General features: G+C 45.5%; 1 protein-coding gene across 3 annotated transcripts in view; it reads right to left on the bottom strand.

Annotated features, from left to right (window-relative positions):
* TNFAIP8 (TNF alpha induced protein 8) overlaps positions 1-17,678 on the bottom strand; it is a 109,554-nt gene that overhangs the window by 49,891 nt on the left and 41,985 nt on the right. The window contains exon 2 of one of the 3 annotated variants that reach the window (XM_074328570.2): positions 7,793-7,877. The exons of 1 other annotated variant lie outside the window; for it this stretch is intronic. Coding sequence is in view for 1 of the 2 variants with exons in the window: in XM_074328569.2 (XP_074184670.1) it covers positions 7,589-7,601 (13 nt within the window). In the remaining variant the exon portion in view is untranslated. Of the gene's footprint in view, positions 1-7,588; positions 7,750-7,792; positions 7,878-17,678 lie in introns of those variants that run through there. One more of the 3 variants, XM_074328569.2, reaches the window with a different exon arrangement.

Raw genomic sequence — 17,678 nt, 5'->3', positions numbered from 1 at the left:
AAACTCAAAGCTATTATAAAAACAAAATTACAAGAGGTTCACATCCATAAACTCTGGCGTCTTTGAAACTGACCAAACATATCAATGATAGCTGAACTTAGGTGGTGAATAGCTCAAGAATTGCACTGGTAGCCTTAGGTCTGAATCCAGCATTTTCTTGAGCCAAATAAGTTTCATTTTTCACCTTAACTTCAACGTCTTTAGATGGGACCTGTTCTCGGCAAGTTGGCTACATACCCCTCAACTTCCAATTTTTCATACAAAGCACCATTCACAGATTCATATTTCTCGCCTGCTTTGTGTAGGCATTTGAGTTTGGGACCACTGGTTTATCCTGACTAATACTAAAAACGAACAAATAACCTCTCTCCTACTAAGGCAGAGCTCAGCGTTAACCGTTTCAGAGTGGGTTATTGAGTAATAGGATCCCTGAAAAAAAACGATAAACCACAACAGTCTGCAATACCACTGATAATCAGACTCTTAACAAAAGAGGAGACCAAAAACACCAGTGGGGCTCACCAGTCCCTGGAGAAGCCATGTGACCACGGCTCTGAAACCACTTTTTAACAGAAGTATCTGCCACGAATCACCATCTGATCTCGCCTCGTGTACACCACTCCCATACCATCCCTGACATCTGGATGTCATACAACCCAAGCTTGACAGCCAATATCCAAAGCGGGGTTGGCCAAGGAAACAACCCTGCTATTCAGTGAGCTGTGGACGTGCTGCAGTACCTATAGTACCCAACCGACAACACTCAGCTCGAGCAATTCACGTCAGCCAGTCGAGCCACGTGGTAGCTTATTTAAGACATTTGTAACATACAATAGAGATGCTGTGCCATCACCTGTCAGTCTGTATGTCCTGGCACAGGGGATTTAAGGACCTACCTCAACCCCACCTCAGTTCCTCATGACACTTCCTATCACACCCTGCACAGAACTCCCAAATCATAAAGCCAGTGCTCAAAGGAAGCTTTAGAGGTCTGCTCATGCAATCTCCTCCTTCCTCAGACTTGTTCACAAATAAGAAATTAGGCCCACAGCAAGTTGACAGGACAGACATGGTCAGAGGCTTGTCATACAAGTGTCTTCACTAGAACTTAGGTGTCCAAGACCTCCCTTGAGGAGGTGTCCTCTCTGCGACCAGCACCCTGCCCTCAGGACACAGCATGACGTTAGGCACCCACGGCCTTCGGCAGCCTCGCCCTGTATTCCTGGACTTGATTTCTGTGACACACGTGGACAGTCTAGCTCACTCAATGTCATCATTAGGGTGTCAGTCAGAGCCCACTGGTCACATAGGGCTCCCCGGCCCTGGTTGGTCCTCCGTGCATACATTTCCCTCAGGGACATGGCTGGGAATCTTGACTGGCTGCAGACAAGGCTGTGGAGTTGGGAATCGTGTATCCCAGCCATAAATTTCACCTCCAAAGATAAACTGGTATCTTTTCTGCTCCAATGTCCTCATCACCAAAATGGTGCTTCTCTTTCCATCATCATGTTTTTCATTCTCTAAGAGCTCTCTGCATGTTGCCTCAGTTCCTTCCCCTGCCCTAGACAGCCATTCTCTTGGAAGTCTCATCTGGAGTAAATGAAATAAAACTCTATAGGAATGATTGCTCTATTTTGTTTGTGTGCAGGTTTGAAGTCTTTACATTATCCAGAGCCCAGTAACAGCAATTAAAATAAATATAATAATCAAATATAGCAATTAAGCTCACAACTGTAAAAGGTATGGGTATTCCTTACAGGAACATATGGCCTTATTATGCTGTTTTAAAAGAAAAGTTATATCAGACTTTAGTGTTTTGTGGGGACTTACAATTACCATAGGTTGAAGGCCGCCTGTTTTCTCTAGTTCTTATCCTCATTGCTCTATGCTTATCACGCCAGGTCTGTGGTACCCTGGTGATGCTGTACCAACCTTGGAGAATTTCCCCTTCTGATCAGCAGTGCTGTTGTGGCTCATGGAATCTCTGCCCTTGTTCTCTCCCTGATAGCATCTGTCATTTGTCGTGGGGGGTGGGGTAGGGGGTGGTAATCCAATATGCAGGGCTCCATTCACTTATTATACCATAGCCAGTCACCAAATAAGAAGCCACAGAGGGAAAAAAATCACAGTGAACAAGAAGCCCGTGTGGTAGACGTCATGTGGCCGACTTGACATCACTGCCCTCTGTGCGTAGCAGCAGGCTATTTGAGGGGGAAACTAACCGCCCTCCTCCCCAGCTCTCAGGTTCAGCCCTGACCATTGCAAGTCAGTCATACTGATCCCATTCCGCTGGCCATAGAGACTGGTTTACACAACCCAAGCTTAAGCCAATCAACACAACACATTCCACAGCCAATAAACTGGTTTACGATTAGGCACATGGCCCAATTTGAGTCAATAATACATCAGAAATTAGCTGAGGGCTTGTAGAAAAGGCCACTCATGCCTCTGATGGAGCCACCAGAAGCCAGTTCTCTCTCTCCCTCTGGACAGTATGTTGTGGATGTGAAGTTAGAACTGCTGCAGACGTTTCACCACCCTGGGAAAAGCTGGCTGAGCGTGCAACTCAACCACAGAAGGCAGATTGGAAAGAAAGAAAATGGGTTATTGCCATCACTGAACTGCTAAATCGAATCTCACTGTAGTTATGCAAGCTAATAAAAAAAGTCTCTTTTGTATAAGCCAGTCTATGCTGGGTTGCTCTTTCTTGCATATTAAAAGCCGTAACTGATAGAATATTCTGGGCAGCTAATGAGGAGTGTGCTTGAGGACTGCTAATATTGCTCCTGGCTTTATCACATGTCCAGCCCATTCTCCTCCGTTTCCTCAAGGTTGCTGCCTAACAAAGGCCAGAGTGCAGCCTGGAAAGGCCCCTGCCCTTCAGGGCCAAGTCTTGTCTATCTGATGGCCATGGCAGCTGAGAGCAGAGACTCTGGGGGGCAGGGTGGGAAGGTGCTGAGACGTCTCAGTGGCACAGATAGGGAGGAGAGCCTGAGACGTGCGACCTGGGTCCCTGAGCTTCCTCCTCCACTCCCAGGATGGCGCTGCACCACCATCCAGGTCCCAGTCTGGAGCCAGGAGCCAGCAGCCAGGTCAGGCCTGCCTGGGGATTTGTCCCAGGAGCCCACGGTGTGGTGAGGAGTTCAGGGGCACACTGGTAAAGAGTAGGAACTTACTTAGTAGCTGGCAGAGAAGGGGCAAATCCACAACGGAAAGCACTGGTCTGCTGAGGTCAGACCGGACTTTTGCCTTAGGATGTGCTCAAAGTCCAACTGAGACTGCTTTCAACAAGGCACACAGCACATAGGTCGTTGCATTTCTGCACTTCCACTCAGCAGTCTCATAGCCAAAACACTGAATTCCAACAGAATTGGAATTCTGGAAGCTAGAGAAATCAGCGTTTCAATTAGGCTGTCTTTGCAGGCACCTTTAACTGCACATTTTCATTCTCCATCACCCATACGCAGCAAATACTTGTCCATTAGCTAGAAATGTTTCTGGTCAAGTTTTCTGAAGTCCTACTTACTGGTCATAACAGCCCCAACATAAATACCTGCATTTCTTCATTTGCTTTGTTGTGCTGAATTCTGCTAATGGGATTTCCTCCAGCAAGCACTCCTTCTGAGGTTCTCATCACAGCCACTTAGGAGAGCTCACCCTGGAGCACTCTCCTGAAGACCACCGTGCAAAGGACCACAGAGGTCTTTTCCCTCATGCTCCAGAGGTAGACAAAGAACTAACTACTGAAGGAAATATTGATGCCAAAGGATGCAAGTTGATGCTAACCATAACGGTTTGAGGTAGTAGGATTTCAGGGCTCATTAATACACAATGTACACAAATAAACATATGAAATTACCTTGGCTGGCAAAGGAAGGGAGGGAGGGAGGGAGGGAGGGAGGGAGGTGCAAAATAAGATATGACGTTAAATCTCACACTACCCACGTATAATGGGGGATTTGCTTCAGGAAAAAGGGAAAGAAGGGGCAAGAGAGCCAGGATGCATCAATTCTCTCCACAAGATGGGATGACCTTGTGCAAATACTTTGTGTTACTTTGTCCACAGAGTACAGCCATGAGTGATTAAAGGAGAGGAGATGACACCAGCGACAGCTCCAAGTCATTATCCTCTATACTTGGTGCTCGTCTGACCTTCATCAGAAAGTGAGATGAAAGGATTTGGCCTATGTCCAGAAGACAACAGTCGTAAGATCTAAAGGAGATGGAAGTGAAGGAAAAGAAAAAAGGCTTGAAGTGGCTCACGGTAAAGCAAGAAGACAGAATGTGGGGCAAAAATATTCCAGGTCAAGCTGCATTTGATGCCAACCAGTCACTCTCATCTTATGCTAACTATATACAAGTAACTTTAAAAGGAACGTAGGGAGGCTTTTATGAGATTGTAGATTCTTGGGTTTGACCACTGGGAAAAATCCAAAGGGTTTATCTCCATACTAGAAACAAAGGAAGACAGTAGTTGGCAGGGTACTCCTCTGAGATAAGAGGTCTGATCCTTTCCTGTGTGTGTCTTGCGGCCTCTCTAGGTGGTCAGGACACACTGGGCGGACCACCAAGATGAACCGTGCTGAAATAGCTCCCGGAGGACCCCACAGCGCTTGGCTTCCTCTTGGACCACTGCCCTTGGACGCCTGGACCTATGTGGTCACACATCCCACCCAGGGAAGGCAGGGTGGCGGGAAGAATGCTGGGTTCAGGAGCCAGGTTCTCATTCCCAGCTCTGGCACTATGACGCTGAATAACCATGAACACCTGAATTGATTTCTTTGTCCTAAATTTCACTTGTAAAATGAGAAGATTTGACGGGATCAAATGGCTTCTCATTTCCTGCCCAGCAAAAATCAGATGCCTTGTAATTGTGCATAAGGCGACACCTATTCTGGCCCCTCACCTGTTCTCTGGCTCATCTCCTCCATGATCAGCACCTTGGCTGTTTCCGGAACACCACACCCATTTCCACCTCAGGGCCTTTGCATCTGCTTGCCTTCTGCCTGGAATGTTCTTCCCTAGCATATTCACAGGTCTAGCTTCCTCATATCCTCCAGGTGAGTCTAACATGACGTTCTCAGTGAAGACACACAATTGCAAACCCTCCCCACACTTCACACACAATGATCCTTATCCCCCATCACAGCTTAAAAACAAAAGTGTTTTTCCTCCTATCATTGTATATAGTACTCCACCCACTACATATTTTACTGATTTGCTTTGTTTGTTGTCTGTCTCCCCCACTAGAAGGTTGGCTCTCCAAGGGCAGGGATTTCTATCTGCTTTCTTCACTGGCGTATCCCTGGTACCTGGGAAGGGTGCCTGGTACATAACAGGAATTCAGTAAGTTTTGCTGAATGGATGCATGCGTGGACGGGTGAATAGGAGGGCAGGAAACGTATAGCTCTCTACAGTGTCTTCTAGCTCTGAGGTCTGTGGGCTGTGGTATATATGGTTGAAGGGCTCTCTGTCACCACTGTACCAGGATGGACTCTATAAACACATGAAACAACAAGCCAACCCAGAGCCAGACGTGGTCGGCTTTCACTCTGCTACAGAATTTCTCAGATGCTGCTTCCTACATGCTCCGTGCCCTGAGCTGCAGGGCCATGTACACCCTGCACTCTCAGCAATATCTCCACCTCCGAATGTTGTCTGTGGAAAATTCTTTATATTTACTAAATATATTCCTATGGGCAATTCTTTATAGTTGGTAAATACCGGCGGTGCCAAAACAATGTATCCAAGTGGACGCTTTGGTCAACATTGGTCAAGCAGTAGTTCACCATAATCAGAAGTGTCTGGACGCTGATGGTAACCACTATGAGAACCTCTTGTAATTGCAGAAGTCAAACGTGACTTGTATTCATCTTTTGTTATCGGTATATTACAATCGGACTATTACAATTTTAGTACAGTTTTCCTTTCTTAAAATGTATATACATTTTTGGGGTCACCCTCTGTATATATTACATACACACGTATGAAGCTCAATTTTCTAAGGCAAAATTAATATCCTTTTGGAGAGCATGGTCACAGCCACCTCCTTTCTCTAATTCTTCATCTAAAATCCCTGTGGAAAAGAGAAATAAGCTTCCTCACTGCCAAGACACCACATTGGTACGTTAGTCGGAAGTGAGAAGCAGGGGTGATGCTCCCACATGCATTTGGGCCAGTTCCACTAGATGGCAACACGGTCAGAGGGTGCTGGTATCCAAGGGTGAAATTTACCAGCAACACAGACATGCCCCTCCTGTTTTCATCCACATTTATCCCCCTGTCTCTTCTTCACTTTTAGCCTGGCTATTTTCAACCAGTAATTTATAATTTGCTCTTAAATGGCTCATGCTTACTCTTGAATGCATTTGACTCAATCACTCCAGCCTTGGAAGCTTTTATGTATACTTCTTCTTTCTGCCAAAATAGGTTACTTACCCTCCCTCTGGATCTCTACCCAAAACTCACTTGTTCCACAAAATTTTCCCACAAAATTTTCCCAACCAAACCTGGCTCTGATCCCAACTGTATATATGCCATTATATACAGTCTCAGGCACATAACCATTTTTATATATTAGATAGAATGTGCCTATATACACATATAAAGAAAGTTGACAGAGAATAACACGCACAGTTCTGGGCATCTGGTAGGCAAACGTATGTTTAACATAAATGATGTGTCAGTGATCATATTCCATATAACAGAAGTAGTCATGGCTCTAGGAAACAGCATTGGCTGCCAAGCATTCAATTAGTGAGACTAGAAACTAGATACATTAACACCCACCTATGTCTTCCAGTTTTTAGTTCCTTTCTAGTACACAGTTTCAGCTCCAGAAAACCTTTTGAGCATAAAATCTTTAGATAAACTTCAACAAATAGTCCACATAAACCTGAACCAAAGTGTGTAAATACTAATGTAACTTTAAGGGCTATTTAAAATGCTCTCTTTATTTCAATCCTGAAACACTTTTGTAATTTACCTTAAAAATGAAATTAAATCGAATTGTGGAAGCATTAAGTATGGCTGAAAACAAGCCTAAGGTGTATGTGAAAAGTAAAAAAGAACTTCTATATAGGATAAAGTTGCTTATTAGCTGTTAGAGGAAATGGTAGCAGGAATATTCTGACAAACATCTACACAATGTGAGAACAGAAATAAACACCCGCATGTTTGCAGGACACACATGGCGTTACCACCAGACCACTGGGAACCAGAGATATCTTAGAATTAATAAACACACGGAAATTGTAAAAAGGAGAAATTTTATGTGAAAAATCTGTCCGATCTTTTCAAAGCCCCATTTCCAAAACATTTTAAGCTTTCATCAGTCTACAAATGAAACTGTCTATATGCAAACTTCAGGTGCCATTTTTTTCCACCCACAATACTCAAACTTCCCTCAGCTTAACACCGGTTCTCCACACCCACAGTCATAGCAAGAGAAAAGCACTGATTTGTTGAACAGAACCACTTTGAAGAATGACCAAAAGTCATTCCCTTGTAGACACCAACACCATCTTACTTAGTCATCGAAATATACCACCAGATTCCAACATGGACATTACATCCAAGCTTAACTCACCTAATCTCAGCATTTTCACCCAGTACCAGTCAGAACAGCTTCACAGAATCTTGGCAGAGTCACAAAGATTGGACGAACATACACAGCCACCCTGTTGGGATGTATTCTGTGGCATATGTATCACCTTCAGGAAGAGGCAGGCTTCCCCAAGAATAATTCGAAGGAATTTACACCATCCTTTTGAAAAATCCACCGTAAGCTTACCGAACGAATGCACAGAAGACACTGGTCAACAGCAGTCACTTTAAAAGTTGTCTTGCTTGTTATTCTGGGAGCTGGGTTTCGTCACCTGCAGTGGAATGCATCATGTAGCCTTTAATTGTGAATCCAGAGAGGTCTCCACGTCCGAGTGGGAATGGACTGGGTGCTGCCTACACTGGCTACCTGTAAACCACGGCTACACAGAAACCCAGGGATTACCTGTGATAGGCGAACAGGAGGTATTTTCAAAATCAAGCAGAAACAGGAAGTCTAACGTTTCAACATGCTAGAAAAGAGGAGCAGATGCTACAAAAAAAAAAAAAAAAAAAAAAGGGAGCAGCCCCAAGCCCCAATCACAGATGCCTGGAAAAAAGGAAATCAAAAAACACCTCATTCCTACCTGGCCAGTATAAACATGAATGTCTATTAATAGTAAGTACTGCTTAAAGGTGTTCTTGTTCTCAGGAGAACTAGTGAACAGAGTTTGGGCAATGTTGCTACTTAAAATCATTAGTGTTTTCTTTTGAAGAGAGAGAAGGTTTTTTATGAAGAATGTACGTGTGACTATATCCAGGCAGACACAATACACACAGACACACAGATAAATGCATACGCACTGGCTAATAGTCCTTTGGAAGCTTATTTATTTACCTGCGTTCTAACAGTCATCACCACACACAGATCTTTCCCTTATTCATCCCCACCGCGCTCGCTTCTGCCAGTTCTCCACGGTACACTTCCAGGGCACCGCCTCCATGAAGCTTTTCCCTGAGGATCCCCATCAACTAGGCAGAATCTCAGTGCCTTTTTTAACCCCCACAGCACCTCACTCTTTGTTGGTAACACTTTCTGGGTACCTAATCACAGTTGTCTTTACATTATCTTTGGCAATATAGCTATCTCCCCCCCCCCCCTTTCTTGTACTTTCCCCCGACCCCACTCCGGTGCAAGCCGTTGTTTCTCAGTCTAGTTGTGTAGGGCACAGCTCCCTGGCCCGTGCTGGTATGATGAGCCTTGCGCTGCCCCCGGCTGAGGCAGTCGGTTGTCAGTCGTGGGTCGGCCGCTCACAGCAGAGCATATCTACCTTATCCTCTCCTACCTGGCAAGTTTCTTGATTTTATTTTATTTTTTGCAGCAATAACATGCTGCCCTGAGCCTACTGGGTACTCAGCAAAAAAGGCACCAAGTGGAACGCAGTGGACATGCCGTCTGGAGTCTGCTCGGCTTGGTTCATGTTCAGCGATGCCACTTCCTGGTAAGGGAGACTTGCTAGTTACTTTACCTCACTGAGAAATTCTGTACTCTGTCAAATGAGAATAACATCATCTGCCTCACAGAATTTGCTATCCACATGTAAAGAGAACCATGTGAAGCAAATAACATATTGCCTGAGGCACGTGAGGGCTTACATAGCAACAAGCCTTGCTGTTCACCTGAATTCAAATCAAATGATGCAGGGAGAAGGCTGAAAGAAATACCAAAATCAAGGTCAATCTGCAAATATATTATGCATTTCTTATTTTCTCTCGCCTATATTATCAGGTGACTAACTCATAATGGTTTGAAGTTTACACCTTAGGAACCATCTTTGCCTTCCTTTGTGTTGTCACCCCAAATTCTGACTGGCCCCTTGATGCTATGACGACTTTATCAGGGACTAATGTCAAAGAAGATATCAAGAGAGTACTCTTCCTTGGGACTTTCCAAACCCTGATTCACTGGCAAGTCCAAGGGTAAGCTACAAAGTACAGAGAGCAGAAATGCTACATCTAAATAGAGCAACTGGTCTCTAACCTGTCCTTAAAATGTGGCCTCGGTAGTAGATGCATGGCTAGGTGGCTACCAGGAACCGCCCCGTCCACTACTGCTGAGAGAGCAGAGAGAAGCACAGTGACACTACAGGAAGGGAAGGATGAAGTCATACAGCATCGCATGGAAATAACAGCCAATATGGTGGCAGAGCCCTCAACATGCTTCAGGTGCAGTACGGTCCCAACACCAGGGAAGGGCAGAGAAGGCTGTAAGAATTATAGCCTCATGTATGAACTGGTTACCTCCACATCCAACAGGACCAATTCCTAATTTTGCAGAGAGCTCTCCAATAATGAGAGAATAACAAGCAACACATCTGGATGGGCTACAAATCAGGCAAGGGGTCATTTCATTAGCCCCGCCCCTTACTTGAGATCAGAATGCCCAGGTCTTACATGATCAGATCTATTCACAGTTTGCTGTTTGAAGCAATCCCTGCAGTCATAATGATACATTCATTTGGGAAGAAAGAAGAATCACAGATAAAGGCTAAACATCAGGGAGATTTGTGGAGCATTCAAAAGTCACAGAATAGCTATATATATATATATATATATATATATATATATATATATATATATATATAAATATATCAAACTCTCTTCAGTTGCCTTTGTAGATATGAATACAGCTCTTCTTTGCTTCCCTAGGATTTGCAAATTAGGACACTCTCAGTAGATTCAAGGATCAGCAGTGGTGACAGTGGCCCATTGCAGAGGCATGACCCATGCTCTGAGGGGAGCAGGGAGGGGAGAGGAGGCAGCAGAGACTTCCAGCCCTAGGAACCCTGCCTGGTGGCCCAGTGACCAAGGAATCTGTCCATATCCAGCTCTGTTAAGGCAGTTTGTGCTCAGGAATGCACGTGACTCTCCATCTTTTTTCTGGTGAGCACAGCTCTGCAGCTGCAGCAGGGTGCCCCCAGCCCCCCACCTGAGAGTGCGAGTGGCACTGCCTGTGATGGAGGCACTCGGAGCTGCATAGTGATACTAAATGAGCCATCATTAGGGAAGTCTGGGTCCATCTTATCTGATGTTTCTTTTCCACCTGTCTGCAGCCACACAACGGTGGCTATTAGAAAACCAGATCACCCTCTTCCCCGTGCATGCACTCGACTCATGCACTCCACATTATCTCGGCATCTCCGAGCAAGGCACTATCACAGAAATCACTTCACTGTCCCCACACCCAGTGGGTGGCAATCCCAATTTCCAAAGAGACTGATAGAGCAGAAGAAGTAAGCAGCATATTCAACAGGGCCCTGCAAGATGAGGCAGGGTTGAGAAGACAAGCCATAAAACCGAGGCCCTACCCTCGCAGGACAATCTCCATGAAACCCAGGCCCTACCCTCCCAGAACAATCTCCAGAACACACACTCTCTTTCTCTGGCCTAGTTTCATCAATTGCTTATTACACACCCGAAGAAAAATATTTCCTTTATAGCCACCCACATCCTTATCAGCAGCATATTCGACAAAATCAGCACAGGAAAAATGAAATGTGTGCCTGCATGAAAAAGATACCTTCATTTATTTATTTTATCTGATTCTACAGCCTCAGACACAGAACTAGAAATGTCTACAGCACACTTTGACCTTCACGCTTTGGCATTTCCCAAGACGTTCCCTAGTCCCTAGTGCATGATGGCATGGTTGCCAAGGGTAGAGTTGTTTTCTTCCTGTTCAGCCGCCATTCTCCCCATCAGTTCTCTCCGGACCCTCCTTTTCTGCCTTCTCAGCTACCTCAACTCTTTCAATGGATTCCCTCAAACCATGGCCCAACCAGTACCACCTCCTCGACTTGCCTTGCTTCTCCTCTCCTTCAGGGAGGACGGAGTCATTGGCAAAGCGGGAAAGAAGACAGGTTGAAGGGAAATTATTCCAGGACACTCAGTGCCTAAGATGGGCAAGGTGCTCCAGAAGTATTTGATAGATGTGATCACAGAGACAGAAGATGGTCAGACTCATCCTCTCTCACACCAGACGGCCTTGCTCTGGCAGAGGAGACACTGGCTCGTGCCTAGACAGGGGTGGGGAAACCCTACTGGCCGAGCACCTGTGGGATGCCAGGCAGCGTGCAGGATGCTTTCCCTACATTCACTCCGTCCTCACCAAAGCCCTGGGAGGTGGGTTCCGTTACCCCCAGGTTACGGGTGAGGAAACCGAGCTCCATAAATTTAATATACCTGCTCAGAGCAATGCCAGGATATGAACCTAGGTATGTCTTACTCCAAATCTGTTGTCTTCTTCTCTTCATTTCATATCACAAAAGAGTCCTTGGTTTATCAGGCAGAAAGCCCAAACAGGGGACTATCTGGACAATAAAAGGACCATCTGGCAACCCACCTTTCAAGGCCAGGCAGGGCAGTGAGTTAAACAGTGTGAACAGAGCTGCTGGGGGCCCGGGCTGGCATCCAGGACAAGGCTGGGGTGGAGGCTTCTCAGGTCTGTCTTCATGTCAGCTGTCATTAACAGCCTCCCCCAAACGGGCTGCACCAAAAACACGGATAGGGAGGCAGACTTTTCTATCACATAGTATGTATTTCAATGTTTTAAGTATAAGTTTTATTAAATGTTACTCAGAAGGAAAACCAAACCAAAAGAAAAACAACAACAACAAAACACTGTCTCTTTTCTCGCTTAGAATCACAACTTCGGTGTTGATCAGACCTCTGATATCATCTAACCTCATTTCTCAAGCAGGGAGAATGAAGCAGCCCGAAGCGGCTGAAAGTGAGCCCCCAAATCACACTGCTAGCTGCTTAGCCATGCAGCTGCGGTGCGAGCTGGGTCTCAGCACTCAGAATGAGCATTTCTGTCTGTCTTCCTATGATGTAGGCTCAAATCTCTCTTCGCACTTGCACCACCAATAAAAACACCAAATCAGCATTTATAAAGCAAAGAAACACTGAGTGCCTGCTGCAATAAATATGCTGGCGCTTGAATGTGGTTTATTTTCTCCTGACCCGAGTATAAACAGAGTCCTGACATTTTATAGCATTCTTCCATTGCAAACCTTCATGTGAAACTTAACATGATCCCTAGTTATAAAATACTAAACTAATTAAACTTTCCATTTGCCAAGAAAAACTCTCCAATTGCAGAGTAAATGTCTCTATAAATTTCTAGAATTTCTAGCTAATATGCAACATATGATATTTCCCAAGCTGAATTCTTCATCCTCCCTCCATCGCCAAACCTGATCGTTTTTCTCCATTTTAACCACTCTGGATTCCATCACCACCCTGTCACCCTGTCATCACTGATGCGTCTCTTGGTTTGGATGGTCACTCATTCACCAAGTTCTGCTGTTTCCTCACCCATGCTTCTCCTGTTCTCATTTCCATTTGGATTCTGTTAAACACTTTGTTTTAAAGGTAGCAGAGGTGGTTTCTTGCAAAGACAACTTTCCAGAGAAAGCCAGCAAAGCAATTCTACTCTCTGTTCGCCTTGTAGAGGACAGAGAGCTTTGTCATTTTGTCATTTTACTCACCTGGCTATTTTCAAACTTAAATTTACAAAACTAACTTTCTCAAACTTTTAAATTTTGAGAGCAGTCAAAAATTACAGTATGCCTTGAGTAAAGTTTCTCTTTGAATTTTTTTTCCCCAGGAAAAACACCGTTTGCAGGAGGACAGTGTGTCACCCAGTTCTGTGCCTTCTCCCATTTGCACCCACAGCCCCCAGGTCCCTGCCCCAAACAGTCAGCACCTGTCCTCCACCGCATCGTCCTCAGCCTAACAACTGAACAGATTCACACCACAACAAGCTGCTATGAAACAAGCTCCCTCCACATGTGACAGGGAGGCAGACATTGCCAGGAAACCACCTCTCATCCCAGGAGAGGTGTCAGAGCCCTGTTGTCCCTCCCCACTAAGCAGTCCGACTCCTACAGACGAGGCGGGGGCCACGGGAGCCAGGAGTCCCCTATCCTGTGGTATATTTCCTCTATCTTCTTGTCACCCAAGGCCGTTCGGGACAAAGGAGGGCACGAGGGCTAGTTTAATCTAGAAAATGCTCACTAATAAAGCAAAGGGGTCGTCTGAAACTAAATTCATACACCTCCTTACCCCCAAACAGCTGCGTGTCTAGAGCGCCACATCTCAGCTTCCCATCAGTCGTTAGACTTGACACTTGGTGTCATGGGGAACCTCACTCTCCCCTGCCAGCCACCAAGTTCTCGCATCCCCCCACCTCGGCAATGCTCCTCCTGGCTTCTTGTCCCAGCCCCACTGCCTCATCCTACTCCAGGCCGCGTCCTCTGGGCTGAGCTTCCTGCTCCTTTCACTGAGCTGCCCTCATGGCACATGCAAAGCCCTAGCACCATAACGTCACCATCTGTGCCTAGAATTGAGTTAAAAAGGGCTCTCCAGTCCCCCTTCCCCATGTCACTCTGGTGAGGAATGTGCAAGGCTTCCCTACCACTCGGACAGTCTGCACTGGTAGCACAGGACTACGGCGCCCGCCCCCCCCCCCGCCCTGCCCCCACCGTGCTCAGCACTGTTCCACCGCTGGGCCTCTCTGCTCACCTCGGGGGCTCTCCTTGGCCTCTCTCCTCCTTCCTGCCCTCATCAGCTACGCAACACTGCCAGTCTCCCCTCACTCAGCTCATCGGACACCGGTCAGGAGGCCTGTAGCCAGACACCAGGTCCCACTCCTCTGCTTCCCTCTGCCACTTGGAAGCTTTCTTACAGCATTCAGCATGTTTTGCTCCAAGGGACGTCCATTGCTATACACATCTCATTATCCCCATTACACTGCACATTCCTAGGTAACGGGAGAGTTCTTTAGTCATTCAACAAAATCAACCTGCATTTCTCCAGTACCATCGACTAAGACGCTGGGGACACGGCGGGAAATAAAACACATGAGGTCTCACGTCCCACACAACTGACATTCAGTGAGGGAAAATGGCACACAAGTGTACTCCTAAATAAATAAAGGACAGATCTTGAGGGGTGCTAGCATGGAAAGAAATGGGGGTTCTCAGGGAGACCACCTTGGCAGAGGTGGCACTGGAGGTGTACGCCAGCACCAGAGGAAGAGCAGGGGCTCCAGATGAGACAGGACAAGCTTGACATGCTCCAGGGGAAGGAACGCAAAGGGGGCCAGGGTGGCTGCAGTGTTGGCAGCACAGGGAAGAGGGTGTGAGAAGTTGTCGGGAGTCAGGCAAAAGCCAGAACAGGTAAAAGCCATATAGGACTGGCAAGAAGTTTATACTACACGGTGTGAATATAAAATGGGTAAAATGTCTGGAAGGTAAAGTAGCAATAAAGATCAAAACCTTAACACTCCACATGCTTGTTGAACCACTTCCAGGAATACATCCAGTGAAACAGAGACAAGTGTGGACAGCTGTAGTGCAAGGGAATTGTGTGTCGTTATAACAACGGTGAAAACAAAACAGCCCAACTCTCCAAATGGGGGATTGGTTAAGTGAATTACGGCACATCCATCTAATGGCAGTCTTTAAAAATGATCTTGCAGAGTAATTGATAACATGAGAACTCTTCGCAAAGGCTACAAAACAACATAATAAAAGCCAAGAAATTATATTAAGTAGTAAAGAATTTTTATAAAGGAAAACCTACAGAGATACAGATAAAAGCCTTGTATATTCACATGTTCTTTTATGAGTGGTGAAATTAAGGAGTACCTTTTCCCCCATTTTCCTTTATTATTTTTTGTCAAGTTGTAGTTGATAAATATACTAAATATACCTTTGTAACGAGGAAAAAAAGGTTTTTTTAAAAAATCTGTGAGTCACAAGAAGGTATAGCAAGGGTGGATATCCTATGAGATCACAAAAATAAATACAGGCTGCTGATTGAGAGATGACCAGGATAATCTCCTGTCTTTTTAGGGAATCTTCAAAGCAAAACAGAAAAACAAACCATAAAAACTCCCGAGAACTTAGGGCAGGAAATGTGTCATTCCTTTCTTGCTTATCCTTCTGACTCAGCACTGATGGTTCAGCCCCTCTGCAGGAGTTAGAGATAGGAGTTCTGGGAGGAGGGAGACTTAGAAACCTCACCCAGGTCTCCCAGCCCTCGGGGCGAAGTTTGAAATGCTGACCTGGATCTTCTAAGGAAAAAACCTCTCCCTACGTCTCTTCAGAGTCATTACAACTGAGACCAACAGTCCCACTACTATGACTACAGATTAAAATGATTAAGTTCTTGTCTGTTTCTTTTAAATAAGATTTACTGCTGAAGACCCAAATACACTCTTGTGTTTAAGCCTTCTTCCCAAACAGGTTTGAGAATTTAATAAACAGTTCTGACAAGTCACAACAAGTCTCAGGTATTTGGATCCTGGCTGACACAGGCCCAAGTTGAGAAAGTTCACGGCAGAAGCCCATTCAGCCAATTTGCCTCCCTGCTCGCCACTGGGTCACAAAGGTGGTTTGGTTCCTAGTCTTGTTTGGCAGCCTGTGAAACTCAGCACTCAAAGGCCATTCAAAGATCACAGATTGAGAGTGATTGGCCGGCAGAATCCCACAGTTTTTTTAGTTTCATTGTTAGTAATCCCCCGGAAATGCAGAGCTGAGGAAAACATATACATGGGACTATATAACAAAACAGAATTTTTTTACTTTGGAAGCCAGTCAACTTTTAAGGCAAATTAAATCAGAAATTGAGGACACTGACAATTACAATCCAGAGCCACCACTGACTTCCCACATTCATTCAACAAATATTTGCTGAGGCCTTACCGAGTTCCACGATCGCCCCTAGGATTAATGATAAACAAGGGGGCCAGAGGAAGTATCAGATGTATTGGGATGGGGGGGCGGGAGTGTGGAGTGAGGCAGTCAGATATTTCCAAGTAACTCCTACACGTATAGTCAGTGTGAGAACAGGTTATTAAGGATCTGATAAGTCCTGTTTAAATATTAAACTTTATCAAAACTCCAATAAGGCATCTTAACCAGGAGATGACATAATCAGATGGGTATTTTATGAAGACCAATAGTAGCACAGAAAGCCAAACCAGTGTGGGGGTGAGTATAGGGGGGTGTGGCATATAAATTTCAAGTAATCTAGGTAAGACATGATGGTGGTGGCCTGGTCTTAGTTGGTGACAATATATTGTGACAAGCAGTATACAGATTCTATAGCTATTTCGTGGGAGAACTGACAATATTGGCAATTGATTGGGCATAGGGGATAGGTAGAGGAAGATGCCTTTCAGATTTCTGGTAGTCAACTACATTATTTACTGAGAGGAAAACTAGAAAAGGAGGTAAGTTCCGCTTACTTACTGCATACTGAATTTGAGTTACCTGTGAGATACGCACCCAAGTACTGATGAACGCTTTATAGCTGGACATACAGGTCAAGAATTTAGACAAGAGGGTGGACTTGAAATATAAATGTGGAAGTCACTGCCATGTGAGAGTGTGAAGTCCTAGGAATCGACAGGATCACCAAGGGAGAGAGTGGAATCAAAAAGCAGAGAACCCAGACAGATCCCTAAGAAATACCAACACTTAACGGGGGGCAAAGAAGAGAAAGGAGACCGAGAAGGAGCAGAGAGAAGGAAGAAGAAAATCAGGAGAGTGGACTATCAATGAAAAGTCTGTCTACAGAAAACAGGAGAAGCATGGACCCTCACCGAGCAGTCGGGATAAAACTAAAAGGTGTCCTCCACCTATCACTAAAATGCCAGGCGCTGCTCTACTTCCCCCCACCTGTCTATGTTTCTGGAGTTATCTGTGAGCAGCCAGGGAGGCCACATGGGAGGCAGCAAGTAAGAGAGCAGGTTCTGAGATACCTTAGCAGTAGATCCTGGCTATGGCCAGCCTGGTCTGCTCAGGGGCTGGAAAGGGGGCCAAAGGCCACAGAATAACAAAACGCAAGGTTCTGGGACCAGACCTCAAGGAATGGCCCTCTGTTATTCAGTCAAAAGTATTTATTGGTCACCTACAATGTATGGTCATTGTTTACAGTGCTAGCGATAGAGCAGTAACAAAGTTCTAGTGAAACTACCAGAAAAACAGGATGTCAAACAGAGATAAATGCTGTGTGGGTGAGGGGCTGGGGGCGGGGGAGTAAACCGGAAGAAAGGGATAGTGATT

This window comes from Rhinolophus sinicus, chromosome 3 (assembly GCF_057876585.1).
Source record: "Rhinolophus sinicus isolate RSI-liver-muscle chromosome 3, RSI-T2T, whole genome shotgun sequence".
NCBI classification, from domain to species: Eukaryota; Metazoa; Chordata; class Mammalia; order Chiroptera; family Rhinolophidae; genus Rhinolophus; species Rhinolophus sinicus.
This window is presented reverse-complemented; position numbering and strand designations above follow the sequence as displayed.